General features: G+C 48.4%; 1 protein-coding gene across 3 annotated transcripts in view; it reads left to right on the top strand.

Annotated features, from left to right (window-relative positions):
• The window catches only part of acvr2ba (activin A receptor type 2Ba), a 184,531-nt gene that overhangs the window by 119,591 nt on the left and 38,343 nt on the right, over positions 1–26,597 (top strand). For all 3 annotated transcript variants that reach the window (XM_038798486.1, XM_038798487.1, XM_038798485.1), the window contains exons 2-3: positions 17,447–17,654; positions 23,765–23,871. In XM_038798486.1, coding sequence (XP_038654414.1) covers positions 17,447–17,654; positions 23,765–23,871 — 315 coding nt within the window. The remainder of the gene's footprint in view (positions 1–17,446; positions 17,655–23,764; positions 23,872–26,597) is intronic.

Raw genomic sequence — 26,597 nt, 5'->3', positions numbered from 1 at the left:
TCTGATTGCCTTGATCCACTACAGTTTGCCTACCGCTGCAACAGGTCCACAGCAGACGCCATCTCCATGGCCCTGTGCTCGACCCTGGAACACCTAGATAATAAAGACACCTGTGTCAGACTCCTATTTATCGACTACAGCTCAGCCTTCAACACCATTATTCCTACGAAACTCATCTCCAAACTCCGTGGCCTTGGCCTCGGCTCCTCCCTCTCCGACTGGATCCTGAACTTTCTAACCCACAGGCCACAATCAGTAAGGATAGGCAACAACACCTCTATGATCATCCTCAACACCGATGACCCACAAGACTGCGTCCTCAGCCCCCTACTATACTCCTTATACACTATGACTGTGTGGCAAAATTCCCCTCCAACTTGATTTTCAAATTTGCTGATGACACCACCGTAGTGGGTCGGATTTCAAACAATGACGAGACAGAATACAGGAATGAGATAGAGAATCTGGTGAACTGGTGTGACAACAATAACCTCTCCCTCAATGTCAACAAAACAAAGGAGATTGTCATCGACTTCAGGAAGCGTAGTGGAGAACATGCCCCTGTCTACATCAATGGGAACGAAGTAGAAAGGGTCGAGAGCTTCAAGTTTTTAGGTATTCTGATCACCAACAGCCTGTCCTGGTCTTCCCCCCCCCCCCCCCCCCCCCCCCATGCACCCCGGACATACTCTCTTCCACCTTCTTCTGTCAGGAAAAAGATACCAAAGTTTGAGGTCACGTACCAACCGACTCAAGAACAGCTTCTTCCCTACTGCCATCAGACTTTTGAATGGACCTACCTCGTATTAAGTTGATCTTTTCTCTACACCTTTCTATAACTGTAACATTATATTCTGCAGTCTCTTCTTCCTTCCCTATATACGGTATGCATTGTTTGTACAGCATGCAAGAAACAATACTTTTCACTGTATACTAATACATGTGACAATAATAAATCAAATCTCGTTTTCACGGCTAGTGTCAGTTATTAGTGAGCAAACAGTAACTATTTGCAACTCATTGTGTCTGTCTTCTCATCCAACTACATACTAATATTGGGGAGAGCATTAAACATTGTCAGCAAATTGTAGCCTGATTGTGGAGTTCCCACTGTTTTACACATCGAAACCAACAAGTGCACTTGTATCGATACATTGTTTCCCCAGTTTGCTCCTGCAGCTATGGCTACAGTACATGGTTATCATGTTGCAACACTGCCATGTACGCTGCGTCGAGCAGAAAGTAGCTTTCAGGCTATGAACTCGAAACGTTAACTCTGTTTCTCTGCTGCTAGATGCTGGAACACCTGCTGACATTTCCAGCTTCCTATGCTCTTGTTTCAGATTTCAGGCATCCGCACTATTTTTATTTCAAGGTGAAGTTCGACACTCCAGCTCTTAACTCTACTCCGTGTTCGACATCTTGCTAAATCCGCTTTGATTAAACAGTGTGCACGTTTGTGCACCTCTCTCCCCCTCCCCCCCACCTCTCTCCTCCCCACCACCCTCTTCCCCCCACCTCTCTTCCCCCCTCTCCCACCCTCTTCTCTCCCCCCCCCCACCACCACCCTCTTCTCCCCCCCCAACCACCACCCTCTTCTCCCCCCCACCACCCTCTGCTCCCCCCATCACCACCACCCTCTTCTCCCCCCCCCACCACCACCCTCTTCCCTCCCCCCCCCACCACCACCTCTCCCCCTCACCACCACCCTCTTCTCTCCCCCCCACCACCACCCTCTTCTCCCCCCCACCACCCTCTTCTCCCCCCCACCACCACCACCACCCTCTTCTCCCCCCCCACCACCACCCTCTTCTCCCCCCTCCCCACCACCACCCTCTTCTCCCCCCACCACCCTCTGCTCCCCCCCCATCACCACCACCCTCTTCTCCCCCCCGACCACCACCACCCTCTTCTCCCCCCCTCACCACCACCCTCTTCTCCCCCCTCACCACCGCCCTCTTCTCCCCCCTCCCCACCACCCTCTTCCCCTCCCCACCACCTTCTTCTTCCCCCACCACCACCACCCTCTTCCCCTCCCCCACCACCCTCTGCTCCCCCCCATCACCACCACCCTCTTCTCCCCCCCGACCACCACCACCCTCTTCTCCCCCCCTCACCACCACCCTCTTCTCCCCCCTCACCACCGCCCTCTTCTCCCCCCTCCCCACCACCCTCTTCCCCTCCCCACCACCTTCTTCTTCCCCCACCACCCTCTTCCCCTCCCCCACCACCCTCTTCTCCCCCCCCACCACCACCCTCTTCTCCTCCCCACCACCACCCTCTTCTCCCCACCACCACCCTCTTCTCCTCCCCCACCACCCTCTTCTCCCCCCCACCACCCTCTTCTCCCCCCATCACCACCCCTCTTCTCCTCCCCACCACCCTCTTCTCCCCCTCCCCCACCACCCTCTTCTCCCCACCACCACCCTCTTCCCCCCCCCACCCACCACCCTTTTTCCCCCCACCTCTTCTTCAACCCCTCCCATCTTGCTCTCTTCCACCCCCAACCTCACTGTCTCATCCCCTCCCCCACCTCTCTCTCTTCGCCACTCCCCCACCCCTCTCTCTCTCTCCCCCCCCCCGGGGACCTCGCTCCCTCATCTCTCCCTGTCTCACTCCTTCCCTTTCTCCTACAGTGTCTCCTCTCTCTCTCTCTCCTACTCTCCTCTCCCTCTCCTACTCTCTCTCCTTTCTTCTCCTCTCGTATCTCCTCTCTCGCTCTTTCTCTCTCTCTCTCTCTCCCTCTCTCTCTCCTGTCTCTCTCCTCTCTCTCTGTCCCCTTCTCCCTGTCTCCTCTCTCTCTCTCCTCTCTCTCTCCTTTCTCTCCCTCCGTCTCTTTTCTCCTTCTCTCTTGTCCTTCTTTCTTCTCTCCTCTCTTCTCTCCCTCTAACTCCCTCCCTCCCTCTCTTCTCACTCTCCTCGTCTCTCCTCCTCTCACCTCCCCGCCTCTCTCCCTACCTCTCTCCCTACCTTAGCCATAATCTACATCCTCATGGCCTGGCATATCCCCCAATCTGCCATTACCACCAACAGATCAACCTTGGTTCAGTTAAATGTGCAGGAGCAGCACCAGACATACCAAAAAATGATGTATCAAACCAGTGAAGCTACTAACAGGAGTCAATGGGAATCGAGGGAAAACTTTCCATTGGTTGGAGTCATACCTGGCACAGAGAAAGATGGTTGTAGTTGTTGGAGTTCAGTCATCTCAGTCCCAGGGTATCACTGCAGGAGTTCCTCAGGGTAGTGTCCGACGCCCAACCACCTCCAGCCAACATACAAGTCTCCTCATTCATTGAAGCAGTCTCTGTGAAAATGCAGCAAGATCTAGACCAGGGGTGGGCAAACTACGGCCCGCGGGCCACATGCGGCCCGCCAAAGGTATTTCTGCGGCCCACCAAGTCATTAAAAAAAAAAAAAATTTTTTTTTTAATTTAAAAAAAAATTTTTTTTTTAAGGTTAATGGGGGGGGGGGGGGGGGGGGTGCTGTTGGGTTACTTACTGGTATAGGGTGGATACGTTGACTTGAGTAGGGTGATCATTGCTCGGCACAACGTCGAGGGCCGAAGGGCCTGTTCTGTGCTGTACTGTTCTATGTTCTATATGAGGCGCCCAGAATCATAACCGGGTGAAGTAATTATTTTACTTAATATACCATGCGGCCCTTTGTGAATTGTGAATTTCTGAATGTGGCCCTTGCACGGAAAAGTTTGCCCACCCCTGATCTAGACAATATCCAAGCTTGGGCTGCCAAGTTACATTCATGCGACACAAGTGGCAGGCAATGACCATCTCCTACAAGAGAGGATCTAACTCTCTTGACACTCAAATGGCATTACCATCTCTGACCATTGACCAGAAACTGGTCTAGTCATGTAAATGCTGTGGCTACAAGAGCAGGTCAGAGGTTAGGAATCTTGAGGTGAGTAACTCACCTCCTGCTCCCCAAAGCCTGTCCACCACCTAGAAGGCTCAAGTAAGGAGTGTGATGGAATACTCTCTACTTGCCTGGATGAGTGCAGCTTCAACAACACTTGAGGAACTCAACACCATCCAGGACAAAGCAGCCCACTTGATTGCTCCCCCTTCCACAAACATTCATTCCCTCCACCACTGGCACATAGTAGCAACCGTGTGTACCATAGATACTGCAGCAACTCACCAAGGTTCCTCAGACAGCACTTTCCAAACCCACGACCATCACCATCTAGAAACACATAGACAGCAGACACCTGGCAACCCCACCACCTGGAAGTTCCCCTCCCAAGTCACTCACCATCCTAACTTGGAAAGGTATTGCCATTCCTTCACTGTCGCTGGGTCAAAATCCTGGAACTCCATTCCTAACAGCACTGTGGGTGTACCTACACCACATGGACCGCAGCGGTTCAAGACGGTGGCCCTGAAGGGCAACTAGGAATGGACAATAAATGCTGGCTGAACCAGCTACGCCCATATCACAATGAATTTTTAAAAAGCCTGTGCTCATGGGACTGAACTGCGGTGCCTTGAAGAAGCTGGAACCATAGAATCAAAGATGTGCATTTATATAGCACCTTTTGTGACCACAGGATGTGCCAAAGTGCTTTGCATCCAATTAAGTGCTTTTTGAAGAGCAGTGTGAAAAGCTGCAGCCAAACTCCACACCCCAAACTCTCTCCAACAGCAAATGTGATAATGAGCAGACCATGGTGGGCTTTTCCTCCCCCTCTGCGGCCCCTTCCGCAGCGGTGGAGGGTGGCTAGCCAGTGGGATCTTCTGCTCCCGCCTTTGTCACTGGGGTTTCTGTTGAATGCATCCTTCGCTGCCACGAAAGCCATGGCGGGGATGTGCCGTCGGCGGACTGCAAGATCCTACCATCATGAACGGCCAGGAAATGGTGCCCTATCTTTTTGTGTGATGTTGAAGAATTGACCAGCACAGCAGGAAGACATCTGCTCTGTCCTCTTCAGAATCGTGCCACGGGATCTTTTACATTCACCCAAGAGGGCTGATGGGGCCTCGGTTTATTGTCTCATCCAAAAGCTGCAGGAAAGACCGTCTTTATTTTACTTTTGAAAGTTTTTAATTCTGCCTGCGGCAGTGACTCTTCAGACCAACCTGACCGGACTAGGGTTGGGTCCTCCCTCACTCACTCCTTTCCTTTCCCCATCCACCTGCATGGAAGCTGTGCTCCCAAAGCTAGTGACTCCAAACAAACCTGTTGGGACTTTAACCTGGTGTTGTAGAACTTCTTCCTGTGCCCATCTGCATTTGGGTGCCACCTCTCCCTTTACTTTTTTGCCCCTCGTGGCTCAGCACCTTTTCTTCTTGGGTCAAAGGTCGTGTATTTAGAGTCCTGACCCAGACACTTGAGCGCAAACCCCAGGCTGACGAGTGCTTGGGTGCAGTGCTGAGGGAGTGCTGCAACCGTCAAGAGGCACAAGTAAACATGAATTGGGTTGTGCGGGAGTTGGAGGGGAGGGTGTTCCAACACTATTTGAAGAAGAGCAGGGCTGTTACTTCGTTCAATGATTACCCTTCAATCCCAACATCAAAAACAGGTTGTTTCAGCCATTGCATAAAAGCCAGTTTCTTTTTGTGCTTCCTCCTTTCCTTTCTTCTTTTTATTCTTCCTTTTTGCTTACTTTCTTCCTCCTTTCCTTTCCTCTCTCCTACCCTTCCGTAAGGGCTTTGGCACCTCGCCTTCTGCTGAAACGGCTGTGAAGTAATTGCCTTTCCAGACCGTATCCCCTGTAACCCGAACTGCGATAATGGAGTTCAGCATGCCTTGTAAAAGTGAGGGAAGGCCATTTAGTCATCTTTACAAAGTGTCAGTTTATATAAAGGTTGCACGTCCTTCAAGGTTAGCGGCCTTCGGTTGGTGAAGTTTGTTTTGCGACCTCATAAATACTGACTTTGAAGGGGGAGCCCGAGCATGTGTTGACCATTTGAATTCAACAGATGTCGCGGTCTCTTGGGTCGTTGGTGTGCTGTGTACCTTGTTTTCTGTTGGTCGCAGGGAGCTTGGAACTGACGGGCAGGAGGTAGAGGCCTGTATTTGAACTGGGAGGGAATGGTTGTCCCATGATATCAAGCTCTCGAAAAAGCCCCCCTGTTCTGATCACAGCACATGGAATGATGACAAAACAGTAATCCAGTCAGAGATCCGACAAGGTCAGAAAATCACTCAGGGGCGTGGATGGCAGATGTAGGGAGTTTACTGTCATACAAAAATTGTATTTACGCCCTCTGTTTTTAGAATTTAGAGTACCCAATTCATTTTTTCCAATTAAGGGGCAATTTAGCATGGTCAATCCACCTACTCTGCACATTTTTGGGTTGTGATACCCACGCAAACACAAGGAGAATGGGCAAACTCCACACGGACAGTGATCCGGAGCCAGGATCAAACTTGGGACCTCGGCACCGTGAGGCAGCAGTGCTACCCACTGTGCCACCGTGCTGCCTGTATTTACCTCCTCCAGCTCCTCCTTGGTACATGCATTGAATCAACATAAGGGCAAAGAATTTCTATCTGATCCTGTCCGTATTCTGCTCCTTACTAACTGGAACCTTCCATTTCTGTACATTATTTCCCAACTGCGTTCCGTGTAACTCTGGGTGTCAGTCATACTGTGACTGAAGCCCAGTCCAGCCACTGATTCGAATGACCTTGGTTTGAAGGCCTTTATTCAGCTAGCCCAGCTCAGTTCATATCTGGCTGCTTAGACAGATCAAATGCAGTGATTAAGTTAGGGTAACATCCATAAATCATATGTAAGAAGCCCGGCCGGAGCGACTGAATAATCAGGAGATTACAGGATGTCACAATGTTCCCCTATAACTGTATGGAAAATAAAATTAGGCTTGTAAACAATACGGTGGGGGGGGGGGGGGGGGGGGGGGGACACTAATTTTAATGAGGAGCTCTACAATAAAATGTAAGGTGCTGATATTAGGTTTTACCCTTGTTGAGGGTTGCCAATTGAGATCAAATGTATTCATGGAGGCTTCGTCACAGGACTGTCCCCATGATCCAGCCATTAGTCAGCCAGTATTTTCATCCCTATGACTCAGTGTCTCCCTGCACTTATTGGAAAGTAAAAAGACTCATTACCCAGTTGGATGATGCTTGACTGTCAGTCAAACAGCCTATCCGCGACTGTGTCCCAGTGGCCCGTATCTCCCCTGTCTCGGATCTCACAGCGCCGAGGTCCCAGGTTCGATCCCGGCTCTGGGTCACTGTCCGTGTGGAGTTTGCGCATTCTCCCCCGTTTTTTGCGTGGGTTTCACTCCCACAACCCAAAAGATGTGCAGGCTAGGTGGATTGGCCACGCTAAAATTGCCCCTTAATTGGAAAAATGAATTGGGCCCTCTAAATTTATTTTTAAAAACAGGTTGGTTTGAAGGAGTGTCTTAAAGGAGAGGCAGACAGGATATTCCAGAGCTTGGGCCCAAGGCAACCAAAATCATTGACACCAATGTTGAGCCATTAAAATCGCAAGCGACCAGAATTGGGAGAATGCAATGTCCTCAGAGGGCAGTGGGGCTGGAGGAGATTACAGAGGGACTGAGGCCAGGGTGAGATTTGAGAAGGAGGATGAGATGGATAACCTCAAATGTGAGGTTATCCATTTTGGTAGGAATAACAGCAAACGATTATTATTTAAACGATAAAATATTAAAGTATGCCGCTGTGCAGAGAGACTTGGGTGTGCTCGTGCATGAGTCACAGAAAGTTGGTTTACAGGTGCAACAGGTGATTATGAAGGCGAATGGAGTTTTGTCCTTCATTGCTAGAGGGATGGAGTTTAAGACTAGGGAGGTTATGTTGCAATTGTATAAGGTGTTAGTGAGGCCACACCTGGAGTATTGTGTTCAGTTTTGGTCTCCTTACTTGAGAAAGGACATACTGGCACTGGAGGGTGTGCAGAGGAGATTCACTAGGTTAATCCCAGAGCTGATGGGGTTGGATTATGAGGAGAGGTTGAGTAGACTGGGACTGTACTCGTTGGAATTTAGAAGGATGCGGGGGGGTCTTATAAAAATATATAAAATTATGAAGGGAATAGATAGGATAGATGCGGGCAGGTTGTTTCCACTAGCGAGTGAAAGCAGAACTAGGGGACATAGCCTCAAAATAAGGGGAAGTAGATTTAGGACTGAGTTTAGGAGGAACTTCTTCACCCAAAGGGTTGTGAATCTATGGAATTCCTTGCCCAGTGAAGCAGTTGAGGCTCCTTCATTACATGTTTTTAAGGTAAAGATAGATAGTTTTTTTAAGAATAAAGGGATTAAGGGTTATGATGTTCGGGCCGGAAAGCGGAGCTGAGTCCACAAAAGATCAGCCATAATCTAATTGAATGGCGGAGCAGGCTCGAGGGGCCAGATGGCCTACTCCTGCTCCTAGTTCTTATGTTCTTATGTCGCAGCACATGGAGAAGGAGAACTGCATTCGGCTTTAACAGAAGACTTGGTGTCTGGCCTTTTGTTTGGGTGCACAGCGCCCACTAGTCTGATTTAAAACTCAGCTGGTTGGAGCCATTGATGGAACCGTTGTTGCTAGAGCTGTGCGAGAAAACCTGTAGCCCTTCACCCTGATCTATCAGGGGTTGAGGATCTGCTAACCTAATTTGTCCTTTAAAATTGACCATTAAAATGCTGGACACGATATTTCCCAGCGGGCAAATAACCCAATACACCATGCCGGTGAGCGGACAGCCAGGGTGAATGGATTTGTTGTCCTTGCCTCGGGAAGAATTTAGATGCCTTGCGATGAAAGCGTGATCCGTGAGACGAGTGGATTGATTGCCCTATGAAGAAAGAGAGTGTAGAATCGCCTTTTGGAGTTGAGAAAAATCAGAGGTGGTCAGCGAATGGTACAGAATTCCTAGGGAGGGCTTGAAGGCACAGACACTGAGGTGGTAATCTCAGAGCTGCGGAATGATCAATCTGGCTAATTCATTGCTCGAGAGGGTCCCTCTACTGTGGAAATGGGGCAATTTGGAAAGTGCATGTTCCTTTGAAAGATTTAACAGCCGTGTTTTCCTTTTTGCAACAACTGGAACATAGAGCAAAAATCACTGAGGCCATTGCGGAGGGGGTTTGAGGGGAAGGGCTAATCTGCTTCGAGGTGCATTGACTTGATGGACTGAAAGGCCCCTTTTTACTTTATTCCTTCATGAGATGTCAGCATTGCTGTCAAGGTCAGCATTTGTTGACCATCCCAAATTGTCCTTAAATTGCTAGGCTGTATCAGAGGGTAGTTAAGGGTCAGTCACATTGTCGGTCTATGAGTCGCATGTAGGCCAGACCGGGTAAGATCATAGAACATACAACATGCAGTGCAGAAGGAGGCCATTCGGCCCATTGAGTCTGCACAACCCACTTAAGCCCTCACTTCCACCCTATCCCCGTAACCCAATAACCCCTCCTAACTTTTTTGGACACTAAGGGCAATTTATCATGGCCAATCCACCTAACCTGAACATCTTGTAAATCTTGGAAATCGGAGCACCCGGAAGAAACCCACTGGGACACAGGGAGAACGTGCAGACTCCTCACAGACAGTGACCCAGCGGGGAATCGAACCGGGGACCCTGGCGCCGTGCTGCCCAATCAGTAAGGACAGCAGATTCACTTCCCTAAAGGAAGGACACTAGGGAACCAGATGGATTTTGTGACAAATCAATGATGGATTCATGGTCACCATTACTGAGACTAGCTCCATAGTCCCAGATTTAATTAATGGAATTTAAATTTCAGCAACTACGTTGGTGGGATTTGAACCCAAGACCCCAGAACACTAGCCTGGCTGTCTGGATTACTAATCCATTGATGTTGCCACTACACCAGCATCTTTCCCGGTTCCTCTGCTATAGTGACTTTCGACGTAAATATGGAGCGAGGGAGTGAACACAGTCGACAACTGCAATCTCTCCTGTCTTATCTCCTCGTTGGAGTTCTTACCCGTACAAGTTTCTCACATCAAAGTGGTGGAGTCCATAAGCGGGGAAACTGTAACAATATGCCCAGAGTTAGGGAAAAGCAGGTTTAAAAGCTGGAGCAAGACTCAAGGCGAAATACAAGAGGCTTATGATGATCGTTTAATATTTCCATAGACATTCCATTTCCCCCAGCTTCTCCCAGATTAAAAGGTTTGCAACCACTTATCCAGCTTCTTGGCCGAGAGATGCTGAGCTGCATGGTCAATACGTTGTCTGCCCACTGGTATGATGTAGGTTTCTTGTTTTTGACTCTGCCTGAGCTGTAAGTGACTTAATTGTGCTCTGTAGGTCCTCTCACGGGTCTGATGTGAGATCGGCATGGGTATCCCCAGAACTGGCAGGTCATCTTGTCACGGTTGGAGCTTGGGGAAATTCCTGCAGTGGCGTCACTCTGGGCATGTTGGATGTCACCGGTATGTCGTAGGTGGTCTATGAACCGAATTTCAGTGCTCGTCTCTCCGTGGGCCGGTCGGCCAGTGTTTTCCCAATAGGGGTGGTCTGCTGTACAGAGGTTTGTGAAGCTGGTCTTTGTTTCTCGGGTGTGTTGACCACCTTGGTGGTGTTTGCCCTGACACTCCCGCATATGGTTTTGGGATTCTGTAGTCATCCATGTGGGAGATATGACCTGTCCATCTCAGTTGAGTATTCTGGATGCCCCATGCTGTTGCACCCAGCGTGATGGAGAATCTCGTTGTTATGATTTAGTCCTTCTTATCATGGACCTTGGGTGTCTTCAGTTGAAACACAATTTACATAGATGATTTGGAGTTGGGGACCAAGGGCAATGTGTCCAAGTTTGCAGATGACACTAAGATGAGTGGTAAAGCGAAAAGTGCAGAGGATACTGGAAGTCTGCAGAGGGATTTGGATAGGTTAAGTGAATGGGCTCGGGTCTGGCAGATGAAATACAATGTTGACAAATGTGATGTTATCCATTTTGGTAGGAATAACAGCAAGCGGGATTATTATTTAAACGATAAAATATTAAAGCATGCCGCTGTTCAGAGAGACTTGGGTGTGCTAGTGCATGAGTCACAGAAGGTTGGTTTACAAGTGCAACAGGTGATTAAGAAGGCAAATGGAATTGTGTCCTTCATTGCTAGAGGGATGGAGTTTAAGACTAGGGAGGTTATGTTGCAATTGTATAAGGTGTTAGTGTGGCCACACCTGGAGTATTGTGTTCAGTTTTGGTCTCCTTACTTGAGAAAGGAGTACTGGCGCTGGAGGGTGTGCAGAGGAGATTCACTTGGTTAATCCCAGAGCTGATGGGGTTGGATTATGAGGAGAGGTTGAGTAGACTGGGACTGTAGATAGATGCGGGCAGGTTGTTTCCACTGGCGGGTGACAGCAGAACTAGGGGACATAGCCTCAAAATAAGGGGAAGTAGATTTAGGACTGAGTTTAGGAGGAACTTCTTCACCCAAAGGGTTGTGAATCTATGGAATTCCTTGCCCGGTGAAGCAGTTGAGGCTCCTTCATTACATGTTTTTAAGGTAAAGATAGATAGTTTTTTGAAGAATAAAGGGATTAAGGGTTATGGTGTTCGGGCCGGAAAGCGGAGCTGAGTCCACAAAAGATCAGCCATGATCTAATTGAATGGCGGAGCAGGCTCGAGGGGCCAGATGGCCTACTCCTGCTCCTAGTTCTTATGTTCTTATGAAACATTCCAGAGCTTTAGATGTGGTACCGATAGCAAACCCAGGATTCTGTGCTGGACAACAGGGTGATAAGGACAGTGGCCTGGGTAGGGTCACATTCAAAGGGCAGCCACCCTGGCTGAACTATCCTTGATTCTCTCCCCACCCCCAGGTCAAAGTTTAGGGACCTTGAGGCAGATTGTGGTGTGGAAGAAGGAAGGTTTGTATTTATGTAACACATTACACAACCGCCAGATGTCTCAAAGTACTTTAGCCATTGTTGAAATGCAGCAGCCAATTTGTGCACAGCAAGCTCCCACAAACATTGATGTGATTGATTCCAGATAATCTGATTTGGGGATGTTGATTGAAGGATAAATATGGGCCAGGACACTGGGGAAAGCCCACTTTCTCCTCTCGGGATAAAAAAAAATCCAACTGAGCAAGTGGACGAGTCTTCATGTTACCATGACACTGGAAAAAGAGCACCTCTAACTGGGCAGCCCTCCCTCAGTGCTGCACTTCAGTGTCTGTGATTTTTGTGCTCAAGCCCTGAAGTAAAACGTGAACCTGGAACCTTGTGATTCAGAGGCCAGAGAGCGACTGCATAATTGCTCAGGCTGGCATCAGTGATGGTCCTCTCAAATCCGGCACTGCCCTTGTACTTTTTTTTTCCCACCCTCAACTTATTGAAAGGGGAACTTGCATTTATTTTGAAGGTGCTATACAATTTTGTGACCACTTCCAACATAATGACTCCTCTCGCCACCTTGCTGATTGGCAACGCTGGGAAAGTGGGGGAATGGGAAATCAGAGTTCCACCTTGACTCTGCCCATAGAGCCGCTACTTCATTGGAGTTAAGAAGAATGAGAGGAAATCTCATAGAAACATGTAAAATTTTAACAGGATTAGAGAGGGTAGATTCAGAAAGAATGTTCCCGATGGCGGGGGAGTCCAGAACTTGGGGTCATAGTTTGAGGATGAGGCATAAACCTTTTTAGGACTGAGGCGAGGAGAAATTTCTTCACCCAGAAAGTGGTGAATCTGTGGAGTCCGCTACCACAGAAAGTAGTTGAGGCTAAACGATTGTGTAATTTCAAGAAGGAATTAGTTATAGCTCTTGGGGCCAAAGAGATCAGGGTACCAAACTTGATCAGCCATTATCAATGAATGGCGGAGCAGACTCAAAATGCCGAATGGCCTCCTGCTTCTATATATGTTTCACTCCTTTTGAGGAAGGTCAGTGTGCCTAGGGCAGCAAGGTTATTAGTGTGTTTGTTGGGAGCCTTGGTTATTAGAGTAACAAATCACTAATAGATCAAGACTGGGGTTTGAAGTATAATCCCTTTGAGGTTTGGGCAATGATGTTTTACTAGTTGCTGTTAATAAACTACTAGCATTTGCTGCTTTTCTTCGCCACCGCACTGCCATTGGCTGAATTGTGAAAGCTGCTGCTGCTGAGAGAAATTTGGGTCATGAATGGAATCAGAGAATGGTTACAGTGCAAAAGGAGGCCATTCGGCCCACTGAGTCCTTGCCAGCCTCTCCTGTGTGCACTCCCCTCCCCCACCATTTCCCTGCAGTGCCTGCAACATTTCTCTCTTTGAATAAATATCCAATTCCTGTTTAAAGTCTATGACTAACCCTGCCTCCACCACACTCTCAGACGGTGAATTCAGCCCTTGCCAGTCGCTGAATAACGTCACGTGTTGCCTTTGGTTCTCTTACCTGCTGCCTTCAATCTCTGCCCGCTGGGTCTCCCCACCCGCTAAGGAGCACACAGTCTCCCTATCTACTCGGTCAAGACCCCTTGTGTCAAACCCCCAATTTTGCCAATCTATCCCTGAAACTGAAGTCACTGGTCCCTGGAACCATCTCTTCAATCGTTTCTGAACTCTCTCTAATGCCGTCATAGCCATCAGATAGGATGTCCAGCATTCATTTGTAATCTTTATAAAATTATTTAAAAACATCGAAAATAGGAGAAGAAAGAGGCCATTCAGCCCTTCCAGCCTGCTCTGCCATTCATTATGATCATGGCTGATCATCCAACTCAAAAGCTTAATCCAGGTTCCCCCCTTTGCTTCTCTTCGCCTTAAGTGCTGTATCTAACTGCTTCGTGAAAATGTTACAAAGTTTTGGCCTCAACTACTTCCTGTGGTAATGAATTCCACAGGCTCATCACTCCTCACCTCTGTCCGAAATGGTCTACCCGTATCCTCAGACTGTGACCCCTGGTTCTGGACACCCCCCCACCATCGGGAACATCCTTCCTGCATCTACCCTGTCAAGTCCTGTTAGAATTTTATAGGTTTCGATGAGACCCCCCCCCCATTCTTAACTCCAGTGAATACAATCTTAAAATGATTCAATCTCTTCTCGTACATCAATCCTGACATCCCAGGTATCAGTCTGGTAAACCTTCACTGTACTCTAGAGCACGAACATCCTTCCTCAGAAAACAAGGCCAAAATATTCCAGGTGTGGCCTCACCAAGGCCTTGTATAATTGCCGCAAGACATCCCTGCTTCTATACCCGAATCCCCTGGCTATGAAGGCCAACATAACTATTTGCCTTCTTTACCGCCTGCTGCACCTGCATGCTTACCTTCAGGGATTTGTGCACAAGGACACCCAGGTCTCGTTGCACAGTCCCCCCTCCTAATTTATGGCCATTTTGATAATCGTCTGCCTTCTCGTTTTTGCTACCAAATTTATCCAAATTATGCTACATCTGCCATGCATTTGCCCACTCGCTCAAATTGTCCAAATCACACTGGAGGATCTCTGCATCCTCCTCACAGCTCACCCTCCCACCCAACTTGGTGTCATCTGCAAATTTGGAGATATTACATTTTGTTCCCTCATCTAAATTAGCTGGGGTCCAAGCACTGATCTTTGCACTAGTTACTGCCTGCCAATTTGAAATTGGCCTGTTAATTCCTACTCTGTTTCCTGTCTGTCAACCAGTTTTCTATCCATCTCAATCCATTGCCCCTAATCCCATGTGCTTTAATTTTATAAACTAATCTCTTATGTGGGACTTTGTCAAAAGTCTTCTGAAAGTCCAAATATACCACATCCACTGGCTCCCCCTTGTTAACTCTACTAGTAACGTCCATGGTCCATTTACGATCATTTGTTCTCAGTTTCAGAGAACGCTGTTGCCTCACAGCACCAGAGGCTCGGGTTCAATTCCAGCCTTGGGTGACAGCCTGTGTGGAGTTTGCACGTTCCCCCCGTGTCTGCGTGGGTTTCCACTCGGTGCTCCGGTTTCCTGCCCACTGTCCAAAGATGTGCAGGTTAGGTGGATAGGCTATGCTAAATTGCCACTTAGTGTCCAGTGATGTGCAGGTTAGGTGGGGTTATATGGGGTTACGCGGATCGGATGGAGGAATCGACCTGGGTAGTGTACCCTTTCAGGGGGTTGGTGCAGATTCGATGGGCCGAATGGCCTCCTTTTGCACTGTTGGTGATCCTATGTGATTTGAGAACCTTCTTATCCCACATTGATGTTTCTTTTGGTTGACCCCGTGCTACAAATTTGATCTCGAGTCCAGCCCAAAGCTGCTGCAAGTTCTCTCCAAGTGTCTCCACAGACACTGCTACAGGTGGTTCTCTTTGTTTCTCTCTTGATTCCACCCGACTGTGCACCTCCTGGCCTCGGACTCCCACTCAGAACCTCCTCCGATAGCTGGTTGAGATTTGGAAATCCTGTGGCCAGTAATCCACACCCTGCCTATAAGACCAGGCGAGGCGAGTAGGCAATTCCCCCTCCTCCCTTTTCAGCCCTTGTTCTCCCCCCACTAAACTTCTTGCTGGTTCTTTCATTGGATGTGAGTATTGTTGATAAATCCAGCATTTGTGGATCATCCCCAATGTCCCTTGAACGGAGTGGTATGCTCGGCCATTTCAGAGGGCAGTGAAGAGTCAACCACATTGCTGTGGGTCTGGAGTCACATGTAGGCCAGACCGGGTAAGGGTGGCAGATTTCCTTCCCTTAAGGACGTTAATGAACCGTATTTTTTTTTTACAACAATCATCAAAGGTTTCATGGTCAGCGTTACTGAGACTAGCTTTTTAATTCCAGTTATAAACTAAATTTATGGACTCGATTGAAATTTGTGGATTTCTTAAATGTTGGAACACTTGCGACCCCAGGGGAGTAACCTGGGCCTCTGGATTACTAGTCTAGTCGTATTACCACTACACCACTGCCTCCCCTTAATTGAGTTTTTAGTTCAGTGTTATAAAAGGCTTTTCACACCATTATGACTCAGATTGTGGAGAATCACTTAATTACAGGCCACAGGGAACATTTGGGGAAGTGTGTACAACAAATGCAAGCAAGTCATCAATAAAGCGAATAAGGGATTCAGGAGAGGTTTCTCATCCGGAGAATGGTTAGAATGCGGAACCCGCTGCCACAAGGGCAAATAGTAGAGACGCATTTACAGAGAAGTTGGACAAACCTGTGAGGGGACGGGCACAGGATAGTCCGAGGAAGGGGGGAGCTTTGTGGGAACCTCGAAGGACCAAACGGCCTATTTCTGAGCCGTGAATACTCAGTAATTCTCCGCACTAGTGATGAAGAAATGGGAGCTGCTTCGAGTTACTAATTACTGACGTGAGCAGAGAAACATATTACGGTGCATTGTTTTAAAGTGGGTGCTCCGGTTTCCTCCCACAGTCCAAAGATGTGCAGGTTAGGTGGATTGGCCATGATAAATTGCCCTTAGTGTCCAAAATTGCCCTTAGTTTTGGGTGGGGTTACTGGGTTATTGGGATAGGGGGAGGTGTTGACCTTGGATAGGGTGCTTTTTCCAAGAGCCGGTGCAGACTCGATGGGCCGAATGGCCTCCTTCTGCACTGTAAATTCTATGATAAGTAGCTGTTCCCTCTGAATTTTAATATTAAAAAAGCATGAACGTTAGTGACACAATGAAGAGTTAGAACTAGATTAGATATCTGTAGAACATGGGGACGCAGTTTAAAAATGAGGGTGGGCGGGGTGGTCATGAATCTTGGGGAATTCTCTTTCACAGTTTAGTGGTGGAGGCTGGGCCAATGAGTACGTTGAAGGCCGAGGTAGATAGATTCTTGACTCACGAGGGAGTCGAAGGTTATCGAGGGTAGGTGGAAAGTGGAGTTGAGGCCGCAGTCAGATCAGTCATCATTTTAATTGAATGGTGGAACAGGCTCGGGACTGAATGGCTTAACGCTTGCTCCTCATCCGTATGTTCTGTATGTAAATCTGCCAGAGCTCTCGCTGAAATGAAGGAGGGCGGAGCTTCGTGAGGAGCGGGGAATTTTGTAACAGATGATTGCGGTTGGCCTCTGTCTTGTCTTTTCTCGTAAGCTTCCATAGATACATAGAAGATAGGAGCAGGTGGAGGCCTTTTGGCCCTTCAAGGCTGCCCCGCCATTCGTCACGATTTTGGCTGAAAGCTTTTTGGAGGATGGGGATTTTGGGGGGGGGGTGGCGGCTGGCTGGGGCACACACACAAAGCCCAAACGATGTTCGCTTTTACAGAAATAAACACTGCAGGTGCTGGAAATCTAAAATAAGAACCCACAGTGCTGAAAACACTCGTCAGGTCAGGCAGCATCTGCAGAGAGGGAAGCGAGAGTTGACGTTTGAGGTGAAAGGTTACCGAGCTGAAACATTAACACTGCACTTTTTCGCTTGCTTCCTCTCTTTCTCACGCGCGCGCGCGCGCGCACACACACTTCTGCCTGACCACATGTCTGTATGCATGCACTTGGGGGTGACCTTTCCTTTGTCGTTATTAACGTTCCTCTTGCGTGACCTCCCACAGGTCCCGGCCATGGAGAAGCAGAGACCAGAGAGTGCGCTTACTACAATGCAAACTGGGAGCTCGAGAAGACCAACAAGAGTGGTGTGGAACAGTGCGAGGGCGAGAAGGACAAACGCCTTCACTGCTACGCCTCCTGGCGGAACAATTCCGGCTCCGTTGAGCTGGTCAAGAAAGGATGCTGGTTGGACGATTTTAACTGTTACGACAGGTACGGTCTGAAAACACGGGGGGACAGTTAGGGGCACCCGTAGAACTTGGGAGTAAACACCAACTTACATTCCTACATAAAGCCTCCAATGCACTGCTTCCCAAACGTATTCTCGGTGTGACCGCATTTTAATGTTCCACACTTTGAGTGACCACAGAGAGAAAATGTAAGGAGTGCGATGGGTGGGGGCGCATGCGCGTGGGGAGTATTTCCTTCAGCCCCATAGCCGGTGTGAGTGAGTTTGATTGTGGTGGGAATTATTTAAACTACAGGGGCTTTTTTTTTTCCACCTACCTTTTCACAGTCTATTTTTATTTTTTGTTGTTTAATCGGGTCTCTTGTCTCTCTGCGAGGCCTCTCCCTAGCAGAAGAAAGTGTGAGGCCACCAGAAAGAGGGGTGTAGATAGCTCAGAGTGTTGTGGGCCTGGAGGGGGGTTAGAGATGAGGAAGGATTTGATGGGAATTTTAAAATCAAGGCGTTGCTTGGTGGCTGCCCATTTATTTAAGCCTGTCCTGTTTTTAGTGAACACCTTGGACAGCTTGACCCCAGAGGCTGTTCGCCGTGGATTGTCAAGTTGACCTGAGTTGAGTATTGTGCCCTGGTGTTTATATATAATCTCGTAGCCAGAGTCAGATCGTGTGACAGCTTCCTCATCTCATAACATGTGATGTATAGTTTTGCATTCCAGCCTGCTAGAGGAGGGGTGTTCAGGTTTCCGTGGATATGGGAACAGTTTTTAATTCTTGGATTTATCAAGAGTTGTTGAAGTTAACCATACGATTTAGGAGCAGGAGCAGGCCATTTGGCCCCTCGAGCCTGCTACACCATTCAATAAAATCATGGCTGATCTGCTTGAGTTTTGAGTTCCACATAATGTCAAATCCTCCTCGGATCGAATACTATCTTTCATTTCCCTTGTAAACCATGGATTGACCACGTTTCCCATTTTATTTGTGACAGGAGTGAACAATTGTTGCAGTTCCCCCATGCGCTCCTTGAACGTTTGCCATTGCCTGTCCACTGTCATCCCTTTAAATAATGTTCCTGAATCCATCATGGCCAACTCATGCCTCATACCATTGTAGTTTCCTTTATTTCGATACATGGCCCTAGTGTCAGAATCAACTACTACTCTCTCCATCTTGATGAAAAGTTCTGTCATATTATAGTCGCTCATCCCCAAGGGGTCTCCTACAACTAAAATCCCATTGATTCCATTCTCATTACACAATATCAAATGTAGGATGGACTATTCCCCAGTTGGTTCCTCATGTATTGATCCAGAAAACCATTCCGCATACACTCCAGGAATTCCTCCTCCACGGCATTGTGACTAATTGGATTTTCCCAATCTATATGGAGATTAAAGTCAGCCACAATTGCAGATGCTCCTTTATTGTATCTCTAATTTCCTGTTTAATGCCATTCCCAACATCATTACTACAGTTTGGGGACTTTGGAGTCTGGAAGATGGAACACAATGTTGACAAATGTGAGGTTATCCGTTTTGGTCTGAATAACAGCAAAAGGGGTTATTATTTAAATGATAAAATATTAAAACATGCTGCTGTGCAGAGGGACCTGGGTGTCGTAGTGCATGAGCCGCAAAAAGTTGGTTTACAGGTGCAACAGGTGATTATGAAGGCGAATGGAGTTTTGTCCTTCATTGCTAGAGGGATGGAGTTTAAGACTAGGGAGGTTATGTTGCAATTGTATAAGGTGTTAGTGAGGCCACACCTGGAGTATTGTGTTCAGTTTTGGTCTCCTTATCTGAGAAAGGACGTACTGGCACTGGAGGGTGTGCAGAGGAGATTCACTAGGTTAATGCCAGAGTTGTGGGGGTTGGATTACGAGGAGAGGTTGAGTAGACTGGGACTGTACTCGGAATTTAGAAGGATGTGGGGGGATCTCATAGAAACATAAAATTATAAAGGGTTGTGAATCTATTGAATTCCTGCCCAGCAAAGTAGTTGAGGCTACTTCATTAAATGTTTTCAAGATAAAGATAGATAGTTTTTTGAAGAATAAAGGAATAAAGGGTTATGGTGTTCAGGTGGGAAAGTTTAGCTGAGTCCACAAAAGATCAGCCGTGATCTTATTGAATGGCTGATCAGGATCGAAGGGCCAGATGGCCTAGTCCTGCTCCTTGTTCTTATGTTGTTATATGCAACCCCCACTAACGTTTTTTGCCCCTTGGTGTTTCTCAGCTCTACCCATAGGTCCTACATTGTCAGAGCTTATATCCTTCCTCACTATTACATTCATTTCCTCATTAACCAGCAAAGCAACCACACTGCCTTTTCCTTCTTGTCTGTCCTCCCTAAATACTGAAAAACCCTGGATGTTCAGTTCCCATCCCTGGTCACCCTGTAGCCATATCTCTGTAATCCCGACTATATCATACCTGTTTGCATGATTAATTCATCCACTTTATTGCAGAGACTCTGTGCTTTAAGGCACAAAGCCTTGAGGCATGACTTTTTAAACATTCCTTGTCCAGTTCCCATTATTTTTCACTGAGGCCCTGTTTGATTCCGGCCCTTAATGTTTCTGCCTATCACTTTTCTCATTCCCCTTTCTGTCTTTGGTTCTTGTCCTTGATTCTCTTTCCCCTCCCCCGATTCCTTGCATTGCTTTCCATCCTCCTGTTATTTTAGTTCAAACCCTCCGCAGCCACTAGCAAATACTCCCCTGAGGACATCATTCCCCATCTCAATGTCCCAGGAATTTGAAACCTTCATACCATCTATTCATCTGATATTTCCTTCTATTTCTGTTCTGATTAGCGCATGGTACTGGTAGGCCTACCTTTCAACTTGCTTCCTAACTTCCTATATTCTGCTTTTAGGACCTTATCCCTTTTTTTACTTATGTGATGTTGACTGCAGGGCACTAATCTCGGACTGCTTCACTGCGATGCTGACTGCAGAACACTGTTCCCAGACTGCTTCACTGCGATGCTGACTGCAGAACACTGTTCCCAGACTGCTTCACTGTGATGCTGACTGCAGGACACTGTCCCCAGACTGCTTCACTGCAACGCTGACTGTGGGACACTGTTCCCAGACTGCTTCACTGTGCAGGGCACTGTCCCCAAATCATTTCACTCTGATGCTGACTGCAGACACTGTTCCCAGGCTGCTTCACTGCGATGCTGACTGCGGGACACTGTTCCCAGACCATTTCACTGTGATGCTGACTGCAGGACACTGTTCCCAGACTGCTTCACTGTGATGCTGACTGTGGGACACTGTTCCCAGACTGCTTCACTGTGCAGGGCACTGTCCCCAAACCATTTCACTGTGATGCTGACTGCAGACACTGTTCCCAGACAGCTTCACTGTGATGCTGACTGCAGGACACTGTTCCCAGGCTGCTTCACTGTGATGCTGACTGCAGGACACTGTTCCCAGGCTACTTCATTGTGATGCTGACTGCAGGACACTGTTCCCAGGCTGCTTCATTGTGATGCTGACTGCAGGACACTGTTCCCAGGCTGCTTCACTGCTATGCTGACTGCAGGACACTGTTCCCAGACTGCTTCACTGTGATGCTGACTGCAGGACACTGTTCCCAGACTGTTTCACTGTGACACTGACTGCAGGACACTGTTTCCAGACTGCTTCACTGTGATGCTGACTGCAGAACACCATTCCCAGGCTGCATCATTGTGATGCTGACTGCAGGACACTGTCCCAGACTGCTTCACTGTGATGCTGACTGCAGAACACCATTCCCAGGCTGCTTCATTGTGATACTGACTGCAGGAAACTGTTCCCAGACTGCTTCACTGTGATGCTGACTGCAGAACACCATTCCCAGGCTGCTTCATTGTGATGCTGACCGCAGGACACTGTTCCCAGACTGCTTCACTGTGATGCTGACTGCAGGACACTGTTCCCAGGCTGCTTCACTGTGATGCTGACTGCAGGACACTGTTCCCAGGCTGCTTCATTGTGATGCTGACTGCAGGACGCTGTTCCCAGGTTGCTTCACTGTGATACTGACTGCAGGACACTGTTCCCAGGCTGCTTCATTGTGATGCTGACTGCAAAACACCATTCCCAGGCTGCTTCATTGTGATGCTGACCGCAGGACACTGTTCCCAGACTGCTTCACTGTGATGCTGACTGCAGGACACTGTTCCCAGGCTGCTTCATTGTGATGCTGACCGCAGGACACTGTTCCCAGACTGCTTCACTGTGATGCTGACTGCAGGACACTGTTCCCAGACTGCTTCACTGTGATGCTGACTGCAGGACACTGTTCCCAGGCTGCTTCACTGTGATGCTGACTGCAGGACACTGTTCCCAGGCTGCTTCATTGTGATGCTGACTGTAGGACACTGTTCCCAGGTTGCTTCACTGTGATACTGACTGCAGGACACTGTTCCCAGGCTGCTTCATTGTGATGCTGACTGCAGGACACTGTTCCCAGGCTGCTTCACTGCTATGCTGACTGCAGGACACTGTTCACAGACTGCTTCACTGTGATGCTGACTGCAGGACACTGTTCCCAGACTGTTTCACTGTGACACTGACTGCAGGACACTGTTCCCAGACTGCTTCACTGTGATGCTGACTGCAGAACACCATTCCCAGGCTGCTTCATTGTGATGCTGACTGCAGGACACTGTCCCAGACTGCTTCACTGTGATGCTGACTGCAAAACACCATTCCCAGGCTGCTTCATTGTGATGCTGACTGCAGGACACTGTCCCAGACTGCTTCACTGTGATGCTGACTGCAGAACACCATTCCCAGGCTGCTTCATTGTGATACTGACTGCAGGAAACTGTTCCCAGACTGCTTCACTGTGATGCTGACTGCAGAACACCATTCCCAGGCTGCTTCATTGTGATGCTGACCGCAGGACACTGTTCCCAGGCTGCTTCACTGTGATGCTGACTGCAGGACACTGTTCCCAGGCTGCTTCACTGGGTTGCTGACTGCAGGACACTGTTCCCAGACTGCTTCACTGCGATGCTGAGTGCAGGACACTGTTCCCAGACCATTTCAACATGATCGACGGTCCTGAGGGGGCTTGACAGGCTGAAGGCTGAGAGGATGTTTCCCTTCTGAGATGGATCTAGAACCAGGGCGCACAGCTCCGGAAGAAGGAGTCTCCCATTTAAGGTGGAGATAAGGACAAATTTATTCTCCCAGATGATTGTTCAGCTTTGGAATTCACATCCCGAGCTAATGGTGGAGGCCGTGTCATTGACTAGACTCGAGGCTGAGTTAGACAGGTTTTTGATCGGCAAGGGAGTCGAGGATTTTGGGAGGACAGGCAGGAAAGTGGAGTCACATTAATAATAATGTTGTTGAATGGAGTATTAGGCCCTCTGTGCTGAATGGCCTCCCACTTGCTCCTATTTCTTGCATTACCGTACAATGCTTGTGTGACCCTTGAAGACCGAAGCGTGGACATTCCCTGCAGCAGGATGTGTTCGTGCTGAGTCACGTTGTCAGGGCAGCGTAAATTGAGCTCAGCTCGACCTCCTCGGGGTACTTTTACACGTAGGCACATCTGTAATGGGAGAGTGATGTACGTGCACTGGTTTCCCATGTATGGCGTCACCCGGCAGCCAAATGGTAACTAGGTATTCGGAAGAAGGAAACTGGACCATCCCGTCCTTGAGACTGAACTACAAGTGAATTGAAGAAAAAGCGCCTGCTGACCCCGCTGTCTGATGCAGCAGTGCTCGATAACAGGGGGGGGGGGGGGGGGGGGGGGGGGGTCAATTTTCCCAATGCACGCGTTACTGCCGGTGGGGGAGATGGAAGGGGAATGAATTTGTGGAGATAAAAGTCAAGTTACAAGGAGCCACAGGAACTGGGCTCCCAAGGGTTAACATCAATTGAATACAGGTTCACTTCAGCGTGTGTACTCATGGTGCAAAGTAATTAAATCGTTCATCAGAATTCTAGGTTCAGTGTGCTACAACATATTAAATGTCTAATGAACCTTGAAGTCATCGGTGGTCTTTTGTTTGACATATTACTCACCGTGGTGTACTGGGCTTTATGCCTGCACCATTAGGGGGTGATGGGATCAGCTCAGCCTGTGATTGATGCGTTATTTACTTCTGTTTGCTCTCCCCTGACAGAGTGGAGTGTGTAGCCACGGAGGAGAACCCTCAGGTATTTTTCTGCTGCTGCGAGGGGAACTACTGTAACGACAGGTTTTTCCACTTCCCAGAGTCTGTGCCAGAAGGTGAGTCTGTACGTGAGTCTGTACGTGAGTCTGTACGTGAGTCTGTGCGTGAGTCTGTGCGTGAGTCTGTGCGTGAGTCTGTGCGTGAGTCTGTGCGTGTGTGTGTATATGTGTGTATATGTGTGTGTCCCCAGGACCAGGCGTTCGCAGTCGGAATCCAAATATCGCTATCTACATTTACCTGGGTCGTACCCGGCGTTCAGAAGGAGCCTTTAAGCTGCGTTGCTGCTATTTTCTTTCACAGTGAAGTTATGGATCTTCAAGGAGGAAGATGGACATCAGGTGTTACACCGAGGGCTCTTCATTTTGTTACCCCCCTCCCCACCGCTCCACCACCCCATCTCCAAGTCCCAAATGAGAACAGAAAATGCCGGTAGCATTCGTGGAGAAAGAAGCAAGTTACCACTTTCGGATCCCTGACCTTTAATCACAACTCCCACTGTGAGTGAGGTCAGAATCAAAACTTGGAAAGAGGAAAAGGAAACTGGTGCTTTGAAGTGATGTCTTCGTATATCTCACGAGCGCTGCTTCCAAGGCAGAGGCCCTGGGCAGTCGGCAATGCCAAACTCAATCTGCCAAGGCCAGTGGATGAGAAGACATCCCGTTTTATTCTTGAGCTGGGTTTTCTCAGTTGCTCGCCTTGGTGCAGCCTGGGTCTGTGGAAGTTGAGCCAGTGGCATTAGCTGAACCTACAGAAGCCGGCATTCAGAGGATCTGCTGCTTGCTTGGTCCAATACAAAACAAAACCAGCCTCCACTCATCCATCTGTGGGATCTGCTTTACTTCAACGAGCTCAAGATTCTCTTTGGTTTTCTCTGACCTTCTGAAAAGTCAGAGGTGTCTAATCATTTAGTGTCTGTTCACCTACTTCTTGTTCGTTCTGAGGCTGGCAGGATTTTCCATCATTGCAGGCTGCTTCCCGTTTGTACTCTCGGTTGTGTGTCTCTAGTCATGTCAATGGCGCGTGTTCAGATCCCGCCGCTGCCACCATGTTGTGTTTTTACATATAAACCTACGAACTAGGGGCAAGAGTCAGCTCTGTCATTTAGTAAGATCATGGCTGATCTTGTAGTAACCTCAAATCAGCATCCTGCCCCCCCCCCCCGATCCCCGATAACCTATCACCCGCTTGCTTACCAAGGATCTATTCACCTCTGCCTTAAAAATATTCAAAGACTCTGCTTCTATCACCTTTTCAGGAAGAGAATTCCAAAGAATCACGGCCCTCTCTGAGAGAAAATATTTTCTCTCGTCTTTGTTTATAATGATGTAAAGGCACAAATCACGCATAAGGGATTGGCTAAGCATGTTGTGGGTTAATTTATTTGGACTGACCACATAAGGACATGTACACATGGATAGAAAGTTTGAAAACCTCAGCAGCAGGGCTGTGTGTGCTGTGTTCTGCTCAGCGGCCACAGTGAAACTGAACTGGATCATATGAATAACTTCCTTTCTAGTGATGTCACGTTGCCATCCATTAAAGGCTGATCACAACAAGTCTGTCCTGCTCGCTTGTCAGAAAGAAGTCCAGTTTCAATTTAACAAGAAGAGGAATCTCGTACTCCTCCATTTTCCTGATGTCGGCTGGAATCTCTGTAATTTGATTATCTATTTGTGTGTGAGTTATCACCTTGCTATGCAGCACTTTTATTTCTTTGGCTATTTTCATTACCTTCACTTTTAGGCATTCCAGTACCATACACTTGAAGACCAGCCAATCTCTGCAATCTTTTTTCCTGTTCTGCGGCGTTGTGACCCTTCTTTACCTCTTCTACAGATCCCAAAGGCGTTTGGGTCAACTCCACCCTTGTCAGCAAGATATCAAGAGAGGGAGCAGATCACAGGGCAAGGGTCGGGGCAGTGGAGCTAACTGGAGCTGGAATGAGCACAATGGGCTGAATGGCCTCCTCTTGTGCTGTAATATTCTGCATCCCAGACGCTGACCCGACATGGCTTCGTGACCACTGATCTTCCTGGATCTGTGTTTCTGCAAAATCTTTTGCCTTACCTAGTATATTACCCCATCACTCCCTCTGTGACACCCTGATCCACTCCTCCATCGCCCCCAATGCCACATCCACTTCCCATGGCACCTTCCCATGCAATTGCAGAAGGTGCAACACTTGCCCCATGACAACCTCCTCCTTCACTGTCCAAGGCCCCAAACACTCCGTTCAGGTGAAGCAGCATTTAACTTCCACCTCCTTCAATCTGGCCTGTTGTATTCGCTGCTCCCAATGCGGCCTCCTGTGCATTGGGGAGACTAAACACCGACTGGGTGACCGCTTGCTGAACACCCCCCACCCCTCTCCCTGTCTCCCATCTGCAAGCATGACCCCTGTTACTTGCCATTTCAACTCAGCATCTTGCTCTCCTGCCCACATGTCCATCCTTGGCCTAGTGCAGTGTTCCAGTGAAGCCCAACACAAACTGAAGAAACAGCACCTCATCTTCCGATCAGGCACAGTACAGCTTCCTGAACTTAAGCCTGAATTCAACAACTTTAGGCTGTGCATTCTCCCTGCCCCCACAGGGCCATCTGTCACTTACGCAGAGCACACACACACCCTTGTTCTGCTGTTAACATCTCTTACCTTTACGCCACTATCTGTACTTCCTTTAGTCTTTAACACTTATCATTAACACTCCCCTTGTCTTGTGTCTTCAAATTCTTTGTCAAATCACTTCTAGTTCCCACCTATCATGACCTCTTTTGTTGAGTG

The sequence above is a fragment of the Scyliorhinus canicula genome, chromosome 5 (genome assembly GCF_902713615.1).
Source record: "Scyliorhinus canicula chromosome 5, sScyCan1.1, whole genome shotgun sequence".
NCBI classification, from domain to species: Eukaryota; Metazoa; Chordata; class Chondrichthyes; order Carcharhiniformes; family Scyliorhinidae; genus Scyliorhinus; species Scyliorhinus canicula.
Note: the sequence above shows the minus strand (reverse complement) of the source record. Positions and strands in the feature narration are given on the sequence as shown.